Below are 18,226 nucleotides of genomic sequence, written 5' to 3'. Positions count from 1 at the left end.
TCATGTTAGTGGAATGCTATTTATTACTTTGGCTTTCTGTCCTAGGCATGCTCTAAATTGTAGTTTCTATGACCGCTGCCTTTTCTCAGCCAAATCAGCTTTCCAGAAGGGGATGGAAATGGGGTTTTAAAGTGGCTTTCAAGAAAAGTCTCTTCCTGCTTTCAATTTAAACATAAAATTGATCCCCACATGTATGCAGTGCAGAGACACTAATCCCCTGTCCTATTCAATAGTGACCTTATGGAATTTCTGTTTAATCTGTGCTGTCCATCTGTGGATCATATTTTCAGTTATGATACTGATAAAACAGTTTGCCTTTCATCATTTTAAGTATATTATTTTAGGTCATTTCTCATGTGATCACTATTTTTTTTTAAATATTTGAAATCCAAGGCACAATTCTGTTATGTCTGGAATTTCTTATAGTAATAGACTCTGTACCAAAAAAAGCAGTATGTCCATACTCCAAAAATCAAATCTTAAAATATACCTTGGGAACCACATAATGTTCATCCATCCTGATGTATAGTATTAAATATAGTTTCTGCACAAATGTTGATATATAAATACATTTTTGGCATCCTCTATCCTAAAATTGTAATGCAAATTATGTATATTTATTTTTGGTATAAAATTTTGGGTGACGTTGCTATTAGCAGCAGATTATAGATCACTCAAAAACCAAATTGCACATTTCCTACTCACTGTTAGAAATCCACTAGAAGTTGATTGAGTACCTATCTACATAGTACTAGGTGCTTTTCAAATTCATCTTTTTTTTTTTTTTTTTTTTGCTTTTTAGGGCCACCCTGCAGTATATGGAAGTTCCCAGGCTAGGGGACTAAGGGTCGAATTTGAGCTGCACTGCCAGCTTACACCACAGCCACAGCAATAACAGATCCAAGCCATGTCTGCGACCTACACCACAGGTCACAGCAATGCTGGATCCTTAGCCCACTGAGCAGCTCCAGGGACCGAAACCACATGCTCATGGATACTAGTTGGGTTGGTTATTGCTGAGCCACAGTGGGAACTCCCTCAAGTTAATCATTTTTAAAATTTCACAGAACAAAAAGTAGTATTTCTGGAACCTTTTAAAATTATATCATTTAACCTCGATATTTTGAAGACTCTTAGAGGTAATCGAGCTTATGCAAGGAACATGTATACAAGATTTTCATTTAAACATAAGTGATAGAATTATATCATGCTGCTCTTCAACCCTACCCGGCTATCCCCAAACCCCTTATTCTGCTCTACTTTTTGTATTTCAAAAGCATGCATTACTGTATAATATAACATGTAGATTGATAAAGGTATCTTGAGCTATTTTATTCATTCATGTATCCCAAGCACTTAGAACAGTAGGTGCTCAGTAAATATTTGTAGAATGAATGAATGAGTGAAGAGCTAGAGACAATATTTGTAGTTATATTTGGTCCACAGTCAGGCTTGTATATTTTCTTTTTTCTAGACAGTGCCCTTCCCTCTGTGTCACATTTCTGGGAAATAAATAGACCATTGAGAATAACTAAATCAGGAATAAGAGACAAACAGGCCACAAACTTACTGTATAATATTCATCACATATTTGTGCTTCTCCCTACCTAACTAAATAGTAGGTAGAAGGAATGATAGAAGAAATAATAGTCACATACCCAGTAATATCAGTATCAGAATTAGTCCAATAATATCAATATCACAAAGTCTCTTTATTCCCATTGAAAGCTTACTATTCAGAATTGCCTGATTCCTTGATTTCTTGGTTTATATTAGTGATTGTGGCAACTTGCTCTTCCCAACCTATGTTTACAGCTTTAATTGGGAGTTTGAAATGTTTATTTAATCCTCTTTGTATACACTCATCTTTCCTTGAGAAAATAAGGAATAATATTTCTGTTGGATTTATCTATAAGGGATACTTTGAAGGTGAACTAGATAAAGTGTAAAAATGTCAGATGCTCAAGTCTTGAACTCTTTGAGTTTCACAATTCCTTCTAGACACATCTTGTTAATCTTTACTTAGCAAATTTGGCTATGCTCTTCCTCACAGGGAGTTTAAGCCATAACGCATTATCAATAGATATTCTAAAATTGAACTCAATCTGTTTTGTGATGTTTTATCATCTGTTCATTTCAAGTAAGCAAAAGACCTATCTGATATGACTGTCCTTCCTGAGCCCACACTGCTTAATATACATAGCTCTCCTATCACCTAAAAGTAATCTATTGCTGTTGATACCTGCAAATTGTTGCCAACATGGAGAGACCCTGAGGAAATTCAAGAATTCAACTATTAGGTTAAATTACTTGTTACCAAAGGTTTTCCTAAAGGGCCAAATAGCAGATAGTTCAGGTTCTCCAGGCCAAAAAGGTCTCTGTAATAACTGCCCAACTCTGCAGTTAGAGAATGAAAGTAGCCATAGAAAATATGTGAGTGAATGGCACAGTTGTGTTCCAATAAACTTTATATACAGAAACAGGCTGCCAGCCTGGGTTGTCATTTGCCAATTGGGATTTAAACCCTGGTTGCTCAGAATGCCATCTACAGACCAGCAGCATAGACATCACAGGAGAAGCCTTGGAAATGCTAAAAATTCAGTCCATACTGCACACCTGCTAAGTCAAAATCTATATTCTGACAAGATCCCCAGGGGGTTCTCTTACACATTTAAAGTTTAAGATTACTTCAGTGGATCATGCAGATACTCACAGGGTTTGATAGGGATCATGAGCTTAATTCTTGGAGTGAAAGTCCTATTATTTATATTGCTGACAAAGCCCTATTTTCATGGGGTTTTATACCTTTTTTTCTGATTTTAGTGCAGTATTAGTTAAAATTAGAAAATTTAAATTTGGGAAGAAAGTCCATAAATGCCTTATGTACATAATTATTCCCAAAGTTTTCATTTTAATTTTTGGTGGAATAAGTAAACTGCAGATATGGGTTCTTGCATGAATATGTATATTCCTTTTTTAATAAAATGTACATCTGAAAGTGGAACACAGTTATGTTCCTAACTACCTGGACTTAGGCCAGACTTCACAGGTTAAGGGCCTAGTCCTCTGAAGGACTGCTGTCACCTCAGACACTAGCTGCCTCCCAGGGTCCTCAGGTCAGCCTTACTTCTGACAAGCTGGCCACAGATTTGGGGATTCCCACAATTCCCTTAGATACAATAACTCACTGAAACAATTCAGAGAACTCAGGAAAGCACTGTACTTAACAGCTTTATTGTAGCGAAAGAATAAAAATCACAACCAGTCAATTGAAGAGACACATAGATGAGGCCTGAGAGGATCCTGAATACAAGAGGTCTATGTTGTCTCCCCACAGAGCCAGCAGATGTCACCCTCTTGGTTCATGGATATGCTTTACCAGCCTGAGTTTTTGTGTCCATAGTTGGGGAGGAGGGGGAAGGGCCTAAGTGATTGAACATTGACTGCAGGGTTAAACTCACTTTGCCCTCCCCAGTGGTTGGGAGGATATCAAGTGGCTTAAAGCCCCACCCTTTTAAACACATAGTTGGTCTTTGTGGTATGATCATTCTCCTCTTTCTTAGACATCTTAGCATAAATTCACATGTAGTCCAAGAAGCCCACCATGAATAACAAAGATACTCCAACCACTCAGGAAATTTCAGGGCTTAGAGGCTGCCTGTCAGGGATCAAGGGAAAAGACCAGCCAAAGTCTTGATTATACATCAGAGTTTTAAAGTTTGCTATAAGAAATGGCCTTGGTGGTGAACTTATACATAGATGCACTACCTGAATCTAAATGTGCCTACTCACTGGGTACGTACCTAGTACTGGAATAACAGCAGCTATAAAATCCTACAGCAATTAAAAGTGATGTTGAAATTGTCTGAGACAATCTAGACATACCTAGCAGATATGAAGAAATATGCCTTCATATGTGTATAAAACAAATAAAAATAAAATAGCATCTCACTGCAGTTACATAATTTTACCTGAACACTTCACTGTGAAAATTTTAATTGCCCAATGTTGATTCATAACTTTTCATACATTGAATATAATGAATTTGGGTAGAACAGCTGATTATAGGAATTTGGATATGTATATAGAAGTTTAGTTTTCCCAGCTTTTCAAGTTATCAGTTCCTAAGAAAAAATTCAAAAGGATATTCTGTTCATTTTTGAACATATTTTTATTTTTTTTTTTTAATTTTATTAGAGGAGTTCCTGTTGTGGCTCAGCGGTTAATGAACCTGACTGGCATCCATGAGGATGCAGGTTCAATCTCTGGCCTTGCTCAGTGGGTCAAGGATCTGGCGTTGCCATGAGCTGTGGTGTAGATTGCAGACGCGGCTCGGATCCCACATTGCTGTGGCTCTGGCGTAGGCCAGCGGCTACAGCTCCGATTGGCCCCCTAGCCTGGGAACCTCTATATGCCACAGATGCGGCCCTAAAAAAGAGAGAAAGAAAAAAAAAAGAAAAATTTATTAGAGCATAGTTGATTTACAATGTTGTGTCAGTTTCTGCTATACAGCAAAGTGACCCAGTCATACATGTATAACATATTTTTAAATGACTTTTTCAATATTTTCAAATCCACAGGGACCACAATAGATAAAGTTCCAGCTAAATGTTCTCATTCACAATTGCAGTCATGTGCATATAACACATGTTTAAGTAGAAGAGATTTTTCAGGTCACTTTTGAAATTAATCCAGATGTTTCAGATAGAGTGCCAGAGTTGCTCATTTACACAGCTGTAAATCAGAACTAACCAATATTTTCCAGGTGCTTTCAAAATGAATTCCTTAATCTATCAGCAGTGTGCCTCTCAACAGCACAATATAGTAATTGTGAAGGTTGTTGAAAGCTACTTTATCTGCACATTCATAATTCACCTGAATGAGATGATTGGATATATCTCAAAGGCAATATGTTTTCTGGTTGCCTCCTAAAGCCTGCTAGTGTTTTGTATGCATTTCAACTTGAAAGCAGCCATCACAACAGATGCAGATACAAAAAATACAATCAGAAGTCAGCAGTTCAATTTTCCCATGTGTCATATTCAGTGTTGAGCTACTGAAAGTTTTAACACCCTAATTGTGAAGTCACTTATTTTATTCCAGCATTCCTCAGGAACCATAAATTGCTACAAGATGCCAGCAGTTTATTTAGCCTTAAAATACTTCAAATGTTTTTGTCTTTTTATCCCCCATGATTGTTTGGCGTTAATTGCCCTCAGAAATGATCTTAGCAGAGAAGGCAGGGGAATGCTTATCTAGCAGTTCACTAGTAACGTTAAGGATTTTAATTTGTACTAGATAAACATGACAGGCAATTATTGAATGCTGTAACACATTAGAAAATTAAAATGGAAGACTAAGCATTATACTCTTTTGCAGTTTTGTCTTTATCTTAGTGTCTAATTTGTCTCTTTCAACAGTTTAATAGATTTTTATTTGAAAGATGTTTTCTGGAATACTCTATCAGAAGATCAAACATAAAAATTTTATATCTGCTTACTTAGTAGTACAATGTGAATTAGTCTGAAGACAGACATGATCTATTTAACCATTGCCACAGTACTTCAACAGATAAAATGGAAAGACTTTTCATTTAACTGTTACTCTCTGAAGGAGTAACAAGAAAGATCATGTGATTCCAATTTCAACTGCAATTACTGAGTAACAGAAGGTTAGAGGTTTACTTTTGCAGAAATATTGATGTTTAGCAAGATGGAAAAATGTAATTCTTCTTGAAATATTTCAGTAACTCACTACCTTTGAAATACTGGTGTCCTTTTACAAAAGCCAGTGATAGTATTTGGAAATAGTTGGGATTTTTACTTAATTCATTGTACTTTTACAACATTAAACAGTTGGGCCAAAGATGGCATTGATTTGGAAATGACTTTAGATATTTTTATAGTTTGATTCTATTTATTAAACTATGAAATACAAATTATTACTGGTCTTGGCCCTATCAGACTTCATTTTTAACTATCTCACTCTATTTTAGATAAATTCATTTATTGTCTGTGCTGATTGAAAAGGGGAATGTGATTTGAAGCATATTTTAACTCAAAATAGTGAGGTGGGCTTGTTTCCTTACCTCAAACCATAATTAAAGTCAGAGTATAAGGTTTAAGTAGGTCACGGCACAATTTGTTTGAAAAATAGTTATGCTTTTCAAAATTTTGGTAAACACTATTAGAAAGTATTTTTTCACTTATTTTTTGGATTCTCCTCTGGATTATTATCAATACTCCAAAAGTCTTCTTCAATATCAGAAGTATATTCAAACCTTAACATTAGCATCTTTTTTCTACCTTCACTGTTTCACAGCCCCATTGGCATACCTGCCCCCTTGAAAACTCTCGGAAGCTTATTCGCACTTTCAAGAACTCTTTCACTGCATCTTGCACTTCATACCAAATTCATGATCCTATCTTAAAAAAAAAAAAATCCTTTTATACTTTACTTAAAATTTGCTGATATAGGGAGTTTCCATCATGGCTCAGTGGTAACAAACCCAACTAGTATCCATGAGGATGTTGGTTCCATCCCTGGCCTCACTCAGTGGGTTAAGGATCCAGCATTGCTGTGAGCTGTGGTATAGGTCACAGACACGGCTCAGATCCTGGTTTGCTGTGGCTGTGGCATAGGCTGGCAGCTCTAGCTCCAATTCGACCCCTAGCCAGGGAACCTCCATATGCCACAAATGCGGCCCTAAAAAAAAAAAAAGAAAAGAAAAGAAAAAAAATTGCTGATATAATATGTATATCCTCTGAGACACCTGATTCACTCTTAGGAATATGCCTAAAAGAAATGTATAAATGTATACATAAGTTTCCCAAAAGACATGTTCTAGAATATTCATAGCAGTATGATTGATAATACCTTGACATTGAAAAATAACCAAATACTCACTAATGGTAGAATGAATTAATAAACCATAATCAATTAGAATGAATGATTTTCAGCAACATGCAGCAATATGTAAGAATCTCACACCACAAGGTAAAGTGAATGAGGCCAGCACACATGGGTATATGCTCTATGGTTCCATTGACATAACATTTTTTAAAAGTAAAACAGTTCTAGACTGTGAGAAATCAGGATAGTAGCTCCTCGTGTGAGAAGAGGTAGTGACTGGAAGGCAACACAAAAAAGAGTTCTAGAGTGCTGTTCAGTGAACTTTACACTTTTGAAAGATGTGCTTTCATGTATGGAGACTACAATAAGTTTAGAACAGGTGATGTGTATCTTTGACAAAAATATAGAATATATAGAAAAATATGCCATAAATCTACTTCTCACACAGATTTTACTGGTTCTTCCTGTGTCTTACAACAGAGTTGCCTAATTTTAGTCACACACACACACAAATGGGTACAAGTAAATGTAATGAAACTTGAGTAAACGCAATGGATTGTGTCCATCTCACTATCTAGGTTGAAATTATACTATGGTTACCATTGTAGGGAACAGAGAAAAGTATAGAAAGGACCTGTCTGTTATTTCTTGCAATTATATGCGAATCTACAATTACCTTGATAAGAAAATTTTCAATTAAAAAAAAGGAGTGCTGAATAAACACAAGAAAATTAATTAATTCCAAAAAATCAGACACTATCCCAAGTGAAGTATGACATAATGTCTGGGGTTGCCAGAGACCTGTACTTTTAAGATATGTGCCAGGTAATTTATAAAGCAAGGCTAAATACTATATAGTAAATTGGCTAACTTTATAAAATAAATTTTTTTTGAAGTTGCTTACATTTTATTTATTTATTTATTTATTTATTTATTTTCCACTGTACAGCATGGGGACCAAGTTACATTTACATGTATACATTTTTTTTCCACCCTTTGTTCTGTTGCAATATAAGTATCTAGACATAGTTCTCAATGCTACTCAGCAGGATCTCATTGTAAATCCATTCCAAGTTGCATGCGATAACCCCAAACTCCTGATCCCTCCCACTTCCTCCCTCTCCCCTAGGCAGCCAAAAGTCTGTGAATATAGGTAACTTACAATGTTCTGTTAGTTTGGGGTGTACAGCAAAGTGAGTCAGCCCTACATATACATATATATCCATTCTCTTTTAGATTCTTTCCCCATATAGACTATCACGAGCACTGAATAGATCTTCCTAACCTATATAGTAGGTCCTTAAAATTGATTGATTTTTGTATATAGTAGTATATGTATGCCAGTTCTAACCTCCTAATCCATCCCTCCCCACAACATTTCCCCTTTGGTAACCATAAGTTTGGTTTTGAAATCTTTGAGTCTCTTTCTGTTTTGCGAATAACTTCTTCTGTATCATTTTTATTAGCTATGACATATTAGGAATCTCATATAATATTTGTCTTTATCTGACTTACACCACTTAGTATGATAATGTTTAGGTCCATCCATGTTGCTGCAAATGGCATTTCATTTTTTTGTTTTGTTTTTTTTGTGGGGTAACTTTTTAACAGTATCTCAATACTGGGCACATACTTCTATATTAAATTAGTCAGGAATTCCCGTCGTGGCGCAGTGGTTAACGAATCCGACTAGGAACCATGAGGTTGCGGGTTCGGTCCCTGCCCTTGGTCAGTGGGTTAACAATCCAGGGTTGCCGTGAGCTGTGGTGTAGGTTGCAGACATGGCTCGGATCCCGAGTTGCTGTGGCTCTGGCATAGGCCGGTGGCTACAGCTCTGATTTGACCCCTAGCCGGGGAACCTCCATATCCCACGGGAGTGGCCCAAAGAAATAGCAAAAAGACAAAAAAATAAAATAAAATAAATTAGTCATATTAATTTTTAGGTGGTCTTAATTTTGCCCATAAGGAAAGAAACCAATGTTTGTTCTCTTTTAAACCTATCTATAAAAAAAAGAATAAAATACTCAATAAATTTAAGAAGTCCAAGAGTTACACTAAAAACTACATCATTGAAAGAAATTAAAGACCAAAATAAATGAAAAGAAATTCCATGTACCTGAACTGTTACAATTTCTTTTTTTTTTTATTTTGTTGTTGTTGTTGTTGTTGCTATTTCTTTGGGCCGCTCTCATGGCATATGGAGGTTCCTAGGCTAGGGGTCGATCGGAGCTGTAGCCACCGGCCTATGCCAGAGCCACAGCAACGCAGGATCCGAGCCGCGTCTGCAACCTACACCACAGCTCACGGCAACGCCGGATCGTTAACCCACTGAGCAAGGGCAGGGACCAAACCCGCAACCTCATGGTTCCTAGTCGGATTCGTTAACCACTGCGCCACGACGGGAACTCCTGAACTGTTACAATTTCAATACTCCCAAATTGATCAAACTATTCAACACAATTTCCTTTCAAAATCTTAGCTGCCCTTTGGGGTAAAAATTGACTAGCTGGTGTAAGATACATATGGAAATGCAGGAGACTCAAAAGAACCAAAACTGTCTTGAAAAAGAAGAACAAAGTAGGAGGATTCACACTTTCTGATTTCAAATCAATGTAAAAATAGATAAATTGGACTTCATTAATACTTAAAACTTTTGTTGTATCTATTAACCCCAGTAGGAAAAAATTGTATTGGGAAAACAAGAATCAAAAACAACAGCAACAACAACTTTTTAACAAGTTTTAACAAATGTGGAGATTGGAAGACTTATACTTTTCCAGTAGTGGTGTGAACTGGTACAATCACTTTGGAAAATCATTTGGCACTTTCAGGAAAGTTAAATATAGAGTTGCTGTATGTTTCACCAATCCCACTTCTAGATATATACCCAAGAGAACTGAAAACTTGTCCATACAGAAAATTGTACGCAAATATTCATAGCATGATTCATATTCTAAAAAATGTGGAAACAAGTAAAATATCCATCAACTGATGAATGAATAAACAAAACATGATATATCCATACAATGGAATATTTAGTTTAAAAAAAGGAATGAAGTATTAATACATGCTACAACATAGAAGAACCCTGAAAATATTATATTAAGTGAAAAGCCAATCATAATATATAATGTTTAATTTTGTTTTATAAAATGTTCAGAACAGGTAAATTCTTAGAACTATAAATTAGATTAGTTGCTAGGGAGTAGGGGAGGGGAAAACAGGAAGTGAATGCTAAGAGGTATAAGGTTTCTTTCTGTGGAAATGAAATGTTCTGAAATTAGATGGTGGTGATAGTTGCATAAGTTAGACTATATTAAAAACTGAAACATGAGCTGAATTTTATGGCCTATAAATTAGTCTCAAAAAATTTTTTTAAATCTACCTAGAGTCCCAGGATAAATTGTTTACATTATAATTATTTTCAAAAATCAAACTATGATGTTGATCTAAAATGATAAGAGCAGAGTATTTTCTTGTATCACAAACAGTCTCTCTCCATGAAATTCCCTTGTGGTAGAGCAGGTTAAGGATCCAGCATTACCGCAGCTGTGGAACCGGTCAAGACCATGGCACGGGTTCGATCCCTGGCCTGGGAACTTTCATATGCCATGTGACGTGTATGCAGCCAAAAAAACCAAAAAAACAAACAAAAAGCCAACCTCTCTCCACAGTCAGAGTATTACAGAGGACAGCATTTGACTCTTGACCAGAGGAGTCTTACTTTTTCCACATATTTGCCTTGAGAACAATAATGATAAATTGGTGCTATGAAATGCCAAATTGGTAGTGAGGGACTGGTCAAGGAAAATGCTCCCATTTCTCAAAACAAATCTGTAGACTCTTAAGTTAATTATGTGATTTGATGGAATGAGTCCTGGACTAGACCTCAGAAAACCTATCCCCATCTCTTACTGTGTGACCTTGCACTTGTCAATTATTTTCCTGCATTTGTTTTCTTGTCTGCCCAATAGAACATCAATACATGCCCAATTCATTTGTAATATTTTTAAGAGAATCAAATGAATACAAGAGGTGAAGGTGTTTTGAAATTGACTGCACTATAAAAATATGAGGCATTATTTGTTTAACATCCTTCATTTTCCTTCATCAGACTTGATTTTCAATGAAGGGGAAACATAAGGTGCTAAGTTAAATGGTTCCTTTTGAATATTGATTGAGAGGGTCTGGCTTTCTTCTTGAAAGAAAGTGTCTGGACTCAAGACACTTGAACTTGTGTGACATTAACAGATAGGATTTTATAGAAAACTGTTACAGTTTTTTTAATGTATCATTCTGGCAGACTGAGAATGATATGGCAGCAGACGTGTTATTGTCAATTAAACACGAGCTGTCAGAAAGTCCAAAATGTTGAAATATGGTGAGCATGAATCCTAAGCAGATCATGTGGCAGCTGCTCAGCTGTTATTTTAACAGAGTTGCCTTATGTATGTGTCATATTCCTGCAGAATTTAATTTGAGTCCCTAATGACGGAGACATCTCTGCATTTGCATGTTACTGTCAAGTCAACTTGGACCTTCTAAATGAGCTAGAATGAAGTAGACACATGACATATGAAGGAGATGGCTCCTGTCTCATTTTCCTCCACTCAGGTTATATTGAAGAGGCGTGCATCATCCCCTGCCCCTCAGACTGCAAACTCAGTGAGTGGTCCAATTGGTCTCGCTGCAGTAAGTCCTGCGGGAGTGGCGTGAAGGTTCGGTCTAAATGGCTGCGTGAAAAACCCTATAATGGAGGAAGGCCGTGCCCCAAGCTGGACCATGTAAACCAGGTATTTTCTACCATTGGGGGTATTTTAAAGTATCTTCTAGATGCACAATGATCTATATTTTAATCCAAAAATGAAGAATAAATAATAGCCCCAAATAAGAAAATTTGACCCATTTTATTTCTAGAGTGCCTGAGTAAATTATTAAAATCCCAAGTCAGATAGATGATCTTGTATTCTCAAGAGATTTAGTACATTCATATGTATGCATATGCATATTAATAGAACTCACTGGAAATAAAAATGAAATCTACCTTTGAAATAATATCAAGGTGTTTAATCTATTATATATTATGCAGTAATCTGTGTGATGAGAGCAGGATTGTCTCACTCTTATAGATCCCCTAGAGACTTAGATAAGACATCTCAATTACCAACTCTTATAAATTAAAATCAAAGTATATGGATTTGGGTCTAAAATAGGGAAATATATCCATGACATGTGTTTAAATTTGTTTGATATAAAATATATTAAGAGAAGTTCCTGTCGTGGCTCAGTGGTTACTGAACCCAACTAGGATCCATGAGGATGTGGGTTCAATCCCTGGCCTCACTTAGTGAGTTAAGGATCCGGCATTTCTGTGAGCTGTGGTGTAGGTTGCAGACGCGGCTCAGATCCTGGGTTGCTGTGGCCGTGGCATAGGCTGGCAGCTCTAGCTCCAATTTGACCCCTGGCCTGGGAACCTCCATATGCCAAGGGTGCAGCCCTAAAAAGCAAATAATAATAATAATAAAGAAAAACAAAACATAAAGGTGTTATCTATCAATTTGTTCATTGGCGTTTTCAATCTTATTTGGAACTTTCCCTGACTTTGGATGCAAACTTTGTTAGCTGCTATTCATAGTTGTTACTTGTGTTCCATTGGAAACAAAAAGTAAAAAGTCTAATAGAGGGAATAGTGACTAATTTAATATAATCTGAGAGGCATTAGACAATTATTATCATGTTTGGCCTACATGTGAATTAACAAACACTGAACTGTTACAGTATGTGTAGATGTAAACATGTGTAATTAAATTTAAGTCACAGATGAACTTAGTCATTATGTGAACCAGCCTTAAATACGTAGATGTATTTCATACACACCTAGATTGTCTAATTTTAATCTCTAAACACACTGCTTACCTAAATATATATGGGTAAGCAAGTATATGTACTTGCCTTCCCATATTAACCTAAATTTATTCATCACAATAAAAGTAAACTATAGAGAAAATTAAAACAACTTTTCAGTAAAAGGATTAAGGACCAAGAAAGTGGAGAATTAAATTGCATAGAAAGTACTCTGAAAGAATGCTGATACCCACCCCCTCACTAAAGTTAATGAACTTGCCCTTAAATGCAACTAAAGGTGACTAATATACTGTACTGCTGCCATCTACTGGTAATCAAGTTTCTCTGTCCTAGTACATATTTCCAAAGAAAATGCATGACCCTGATGAAACAGAATAACTGAAATATAATGTTTATAGTATAAAAAAATTTTTTTTCTACAAGCTTTGAACTTTTGAATTTCTGATAGTGAAGTTTTTTGTCTTTTTAGGGCCACACCCACAGCATATGGAATTTCCCAGGCTGGGGTCCAATCAGATCTGCAGCTGCTGCCTTACACCACAGCCACAGTCACAGTGGGATCCGAGCTGCGTCTACAGCCTACACCACAGCTTCTGGCAACGCCAGATCCTTACCCACTGAGTGAAGCCAGGGATCAAACCCGAGTCCTCATGGATACTAGTTGGATTCGTTACTGCTGAGTCACAATGGGAACTCCTCCAATAGTAAATTCAAATTTTAATAAATTTTTATCCATGATTCAAATAAATTCTACACATTTTCATACCTTTAGTATGTGTATGTGTGTGTACAACCAGGCAACATTTAATATAACAAGCTATGTTTGCCTCAGCATTTTTTAAATAGTGAATTTGCAAAAGTTCAGATTGTTTGCTAAGGTTTGTGTAATGTTTGTTGAAAATTATAAATCATATTAATTTGTACTGAAATTATATGTTCCTTGATAAATAATTGGTGGTACTTTGCCTTGAAAATGATCTCTAAGGTCCCATTTTTCCAATTGAGGAAGCAGATTCTTATTTCCTAAGAAATATAGGTGGATGGATTGATTAAGATCAACATATTCATCAGTCAGCCAATCAATCTATAGATAATCCATTCACAATTTGTTTTTTATTTTATTTTATTTTATTTTATTTTATTTTATTTATTTTATTGCCACACTCATGGCATGGGTAAGTTCCCAGGCTAGGTATCGAATGGAGCTGAAGCTGCTGGCCTATGCCACAGCCACACCAGATCCAAGCCACATCTGAGACCTAGGCTGCAGCTTACTACAACACTTGATCCTTAACCCACTGAGTGAGGCCAGGGACCAAACCCACATTCTCATGGATATTAGTCAGGTTCTTATCCCACTGATCCACAACAGGAACTCCAGTCCATTCACACTTTGAACCACAAGATATTTGCAGTCATTTATCAATTCCCCATGATACATGTATTGAAGTCTTCTCCGTTTTCTAATACTTTCTTCATCCTTCCTATCTGATTCTTTTCTTGGCTATGCTGTTTGCAATATTCATTTGTGTATCACAGTTTTAAACAATAATAAGGAGTTGGCTTTTCTCTTTCAAGGTCTAAGAAAAATGTTCTAATCATTTACCAAAAAGAAATCTTTTATATATGGATGATATTTGCAACTTAGTACATGAGTTCTTTGCACCAAATATACTGACATGTTTTACTTGTCTTTCTCTCCCTTTTCTTCATGCCTGCTGAATGCTACTCCAGGCCCAGGTAAGAACTTTTAAACCTCATGGTTCATCACAGAGTGCTCTTTGTTTTCTTTTTCACTCCGGACATCAGAGAATGTATTTCCTTTCCTGCTCTTTCCTTTATCTCTTATAGGGAAAATCATCATATTTTCCATAAAATTTTTCTTCTGCAGCCGTTCCCCTTTTTTCCCTAGCATGTTACATGTGTTTTCTCATTTTAACATCAGGTCCTGAGGTACAAGAATGGGGAGAACAAGCTTTACTCTAGCAGCCTGGAAAAGGCATTGACACCTCCTGTTAATGGTCTCCTGCTACTCAGAGGGAGGGAGGTGAAGGAAAGATGGTATTTTCCCCTCAGTTTTTCCCTTCCCCACAAGTTGGAGGGTTATGTTCTATTAAATACTAAAATAGTATTTAGTCCTCTTTTAATACAGCATCAGATGTGAAGGTGATTCTTACTGCAATAATTACAGATTCTTACTCCAACAGTACATAGTTTTTATTCCTATGTAGAATAGGTCAACTTTATTCACTTTACTTTGGTATTTAGTCCACTAAAATTTACCCAAAAGGACTACTTAAATCTATATTATCTGGAATTAAGTAGTATATAAAGCATGAATGTATTATTGTGTTTGTGAAATAGGAAATAGAGTTGAATTATCATAGATTTTGAAGTGATTTTTTCTTTAAAATGACATTTTTCTTTAAAGATGGCGTCAGCTCTGTTGCAGTGGATTGTGGTCTAATTAGTTCATTTATTTAGTCATTCTTTCTCATTAAGAGAAGAGCATTAGGAACCAAAAAATAAAAATAAAAAAAAATCCTGAAACCAACCACCCCACCCAAATCTGGGGCTGCAAGCCTTTGTGGGGACCAGAGCACAGACAATTCATTTTGTTCCCTGTGGCCCTCACTGCTTTGGGCTTTAGCTCTACAGTATGAGGCCAGTTTCAGACCTTGCTTCCAAGCCCTAAATGACTGAAGTTTAGTTAGTTTTAAGATGGTTTTATTTGATTTGATTTATCTTTTAGCTTCACATATAAAACACAATAAATAAAAATTCTTAATTGGTACACATACTTATTTAGAAAAGAGGCCAAATTATATTTATTTGAAAACAGCTCTTTTTGTATGCTTACTTAATTTATTAACTCCTCTTATTCAACAAATCTCTGTAGAATGCCTGACATGTTAGCACCCTGGCCTAAGTATTAAAGACACACAAAACTATGAACAGGAAGTATGGCCCAGGAAATTACGAGACCGTGTGGTAAGGGTCAGTCCAGGAAAGTGTGGAATGTGTCTGAAATGGTCTGTGAGGTCAGATCTACAGCTGCAGTGGGACAGAGGAGCAGTAGAACCAGCACAGCACGGCAAGCCCTGCCCTTCACCGCTAGGGCGCTCAAGAGATTTTCTCTCTGCCTATTTTAGAATAATAAATAGTAAAGGAGAGGCCTGAGAGTAGCTAAACAAAAAAAAAATCTTAACTACAGTGATGTGCAGTGTTCCCACTCGCCCTTGTCGGGGTCAGGTCATTGAGTACTGTGTGTGTTTCAGGTGTACGAGGTCGTTCCTTGCCACAGTGACTGCAACCAGTACATATGGGTCACAGAGCCATGGAGTGTTTGCAAGGTGACCTTCGTGAACATGCGGGACAACTGCGGAGAGGGCGTGCAAACCCGCAAAGTGAGGTAAGGCCCAGCCTGGTTACACAGAGAAGCAAAGGCATAGCCACCTCCCAGTTTCACATACGGCAACATGAGCTTGCCCTCCTCCCAATCTCCAGTTTTCTTTTTAGGGAGTCTGGCTGTGTTCATGGAAGGTTCTAAAAGCTTCCAGCAGCAGTTTAGCATCCTTGGCCTTTGGATTTTCGGAAGTGTGGTTTTGAGGTGCTCATAAAGGGTGACATTGAATGAACGCAGATTTTCCAACCCCAATAACTTTTTTCTTGAAGGTTAACTATGTTACTAAATGTATTTTAGTAATACTCTTTTATAAACTCTTCATATCACCCTGGCTACCTTTTGAATACTCTCATCTGCCCCTGGAAACCTTCCCTAAAACCCCCAGCTGGCTGGTGCCACCCATTATTCTTTGTGGCCACACTGCCCAGTAGGGTATCCACTAGCCACATGCGGCTATTTCACTTTAAATTTAAACTCATTAAAGTGAAATAAAATGTATTTCCTCAGTCACACTAGACACAGTCTGAGGGCTCAACAGCCAGAGGTGGCTGGTGGCTATTCTATGAGAAAGCACTGTATTCCTGTTGCCATAGAAAGTTCTACTGAGCAGTCTTGTTCTGTATTACCCCACATATCCATCACTGTTTTCAAAGATGCCATGTACGCATCTGTCATCTTTATTAAATTCTGTAAGTTTCTCCAAACTGAGACCATGTCATATTCATAGAAATTCCAGAAAACCTCATAAAAGTGTGATATTCATTAAATGTTCCCTGCATATGTCCCTCAAGGGTCTAGAACTTGGGAAACAAGTCTGGGAGATTTTATTTTCTCCACTTTACAAAGTAGATTCAGAAGTAGTAGGTCATGTACTGAGAAGACACATCACTGAAGTGACGGAGTTGAATTCAAACTCAAGTTTCTTGTCACTCTTCATACCAGTTCCTTCTAATGCTGCTGAGTGACGCACAATTAAGACAAATATAAAAACATCCAAAATGCGACAGCTCCTGCTCTGAAGAATCTCAGCCTCACTCATGACCTAACTTTTCCAGAATTTGAGTCTACTTCTTACTCTCAACACAAAAGTAAAACAAAGTAACGTTTGTATCCTAAAACCTTGGCACACTGGAAAACTCAGCCTCTGATAAAAATAATCTCTATTTCTTTTTTCAAAGCCAGTCTGAACTTTAAAGTTATTTTTCTGAGGAATTTTAAAAGGTGGATGGGATGGAGGGTGGAGAATGAGATGATAGAGAAACAGGGAAGAAAAAGACAAAGATTCTATTTTTTTACCAGGCTTCTTCCAAATTTAAAATTTCTCTTTAAAATTTAAAAATAGTTTTCTTATATTAAAAAGTTGATCAGGTTGTGGGTTTTGCTACTAAAAATTACAATAAAGAACTGCTGTTCATTTGCCTTTCCCTTCAGTTATCTGTGTATATATGTTGCTTCACTTTGCTTTGCAGATAGTCTCAATGTTTCCAAACAAATCTTAAAGTAACTTTTCAGGTCAATTAATTTTTTCAGTAAACATTTTTAATGCAAATAGAACAAAAGAGATCAGTATTGATTGGAATCTCTGATCTTGTAATGTTTCTTTCCTGATTGAGTACTACACTTCATAAACCTTATCCTCTGCTAATTATGGACAAATGTCCCTTTAGATGCAAGCTTTGGGTGACATTTCAGGACAGATTAGTCTATAGGAGAACAGGTTTCCAAATATCTGACCTCATTCCTTCTCTTTAATGATGGTGTGACTGAGTGATAGTAATGGTTTGCCCTGGTGGAAAGGAATATTTTTTCACTGTAACTTTTCTAGAATTGCCAGCACATAATGATAATAAAATCCAGACAGATTTAGTTATTTCTTCTGTTGCTTTTGAATTCTCTCAAGACAGTAAACTTCCTTATTGTCACAGCTGTGGTGGGTCTCTAGCCCCATCCCTGTCCTCCAACTTGGTTCTACATTGTTTTCTAGTATATTTCAATATTCTCAGAGCATAATCCCTTCTCCTATAGAAAGGAGAAAAGCCAGGAATTTGAAGAGAGCATAGAAACTTAAAGTGCCTTCCTTTGGGATCAAAACTTGATTCAAAT

At 36.6% G+C, this 18,226-nt stretch overlaps 1 protein-coding gene across 8 annotated transcripts in view; it reads left to right on the top strand.

The window, feature by feature from the left end:
• The window catches only part of THSD7A (thrombospondin type 1 domain containing 7A), a 446,288-nt gene that overhangs the window by 394,709 nt on the left and 33,353 nt on the right, over nt 1–18,226 (top strand). For 7 of the 8 annotated variants that reach the window (XM_084977147.1, XM_084977145.1, XM_084977146.1 and 4 more), the window contains 2 exons: nt 11,467–11,645; nt 15,996–16,129. In XM_084977147.1, the coding sequence (XP_084833273.1) occupies nt 11,467–11,645; nt 15,996–16,129 (313 nt within the window). Of the gene's footprint in view, nt 1–11,466; nt 11,646–14,451; nt 16,130–18,226 lie in introns of all 8 variants that reach the window. The other variant, XR_014815883.1, reaches the window with a different exon arrangement.

The sequence above is a fragment of the Sus scrofa genome, chromosome 9, assembly GCF_054392235.1.
Source record: "Sus scrofa isolate SSC_HxYL_T2T_F1_AM1 chromosome 9, Sscrofa_HxYL_maternal_Yorkshire_Landrace_v2.0, whole genome shotgun sequence".
NCBI lineage: Eukaryota > Metazoa > Chordata > Mammalia > Artiodactyla > Suidae > Sus > Sus scrofa.
The sequence above is the reverse complement of the archived record's forward strand: the minus strand, read 5'-3'. Positions and strand labels throughout refer to the sequence as shown.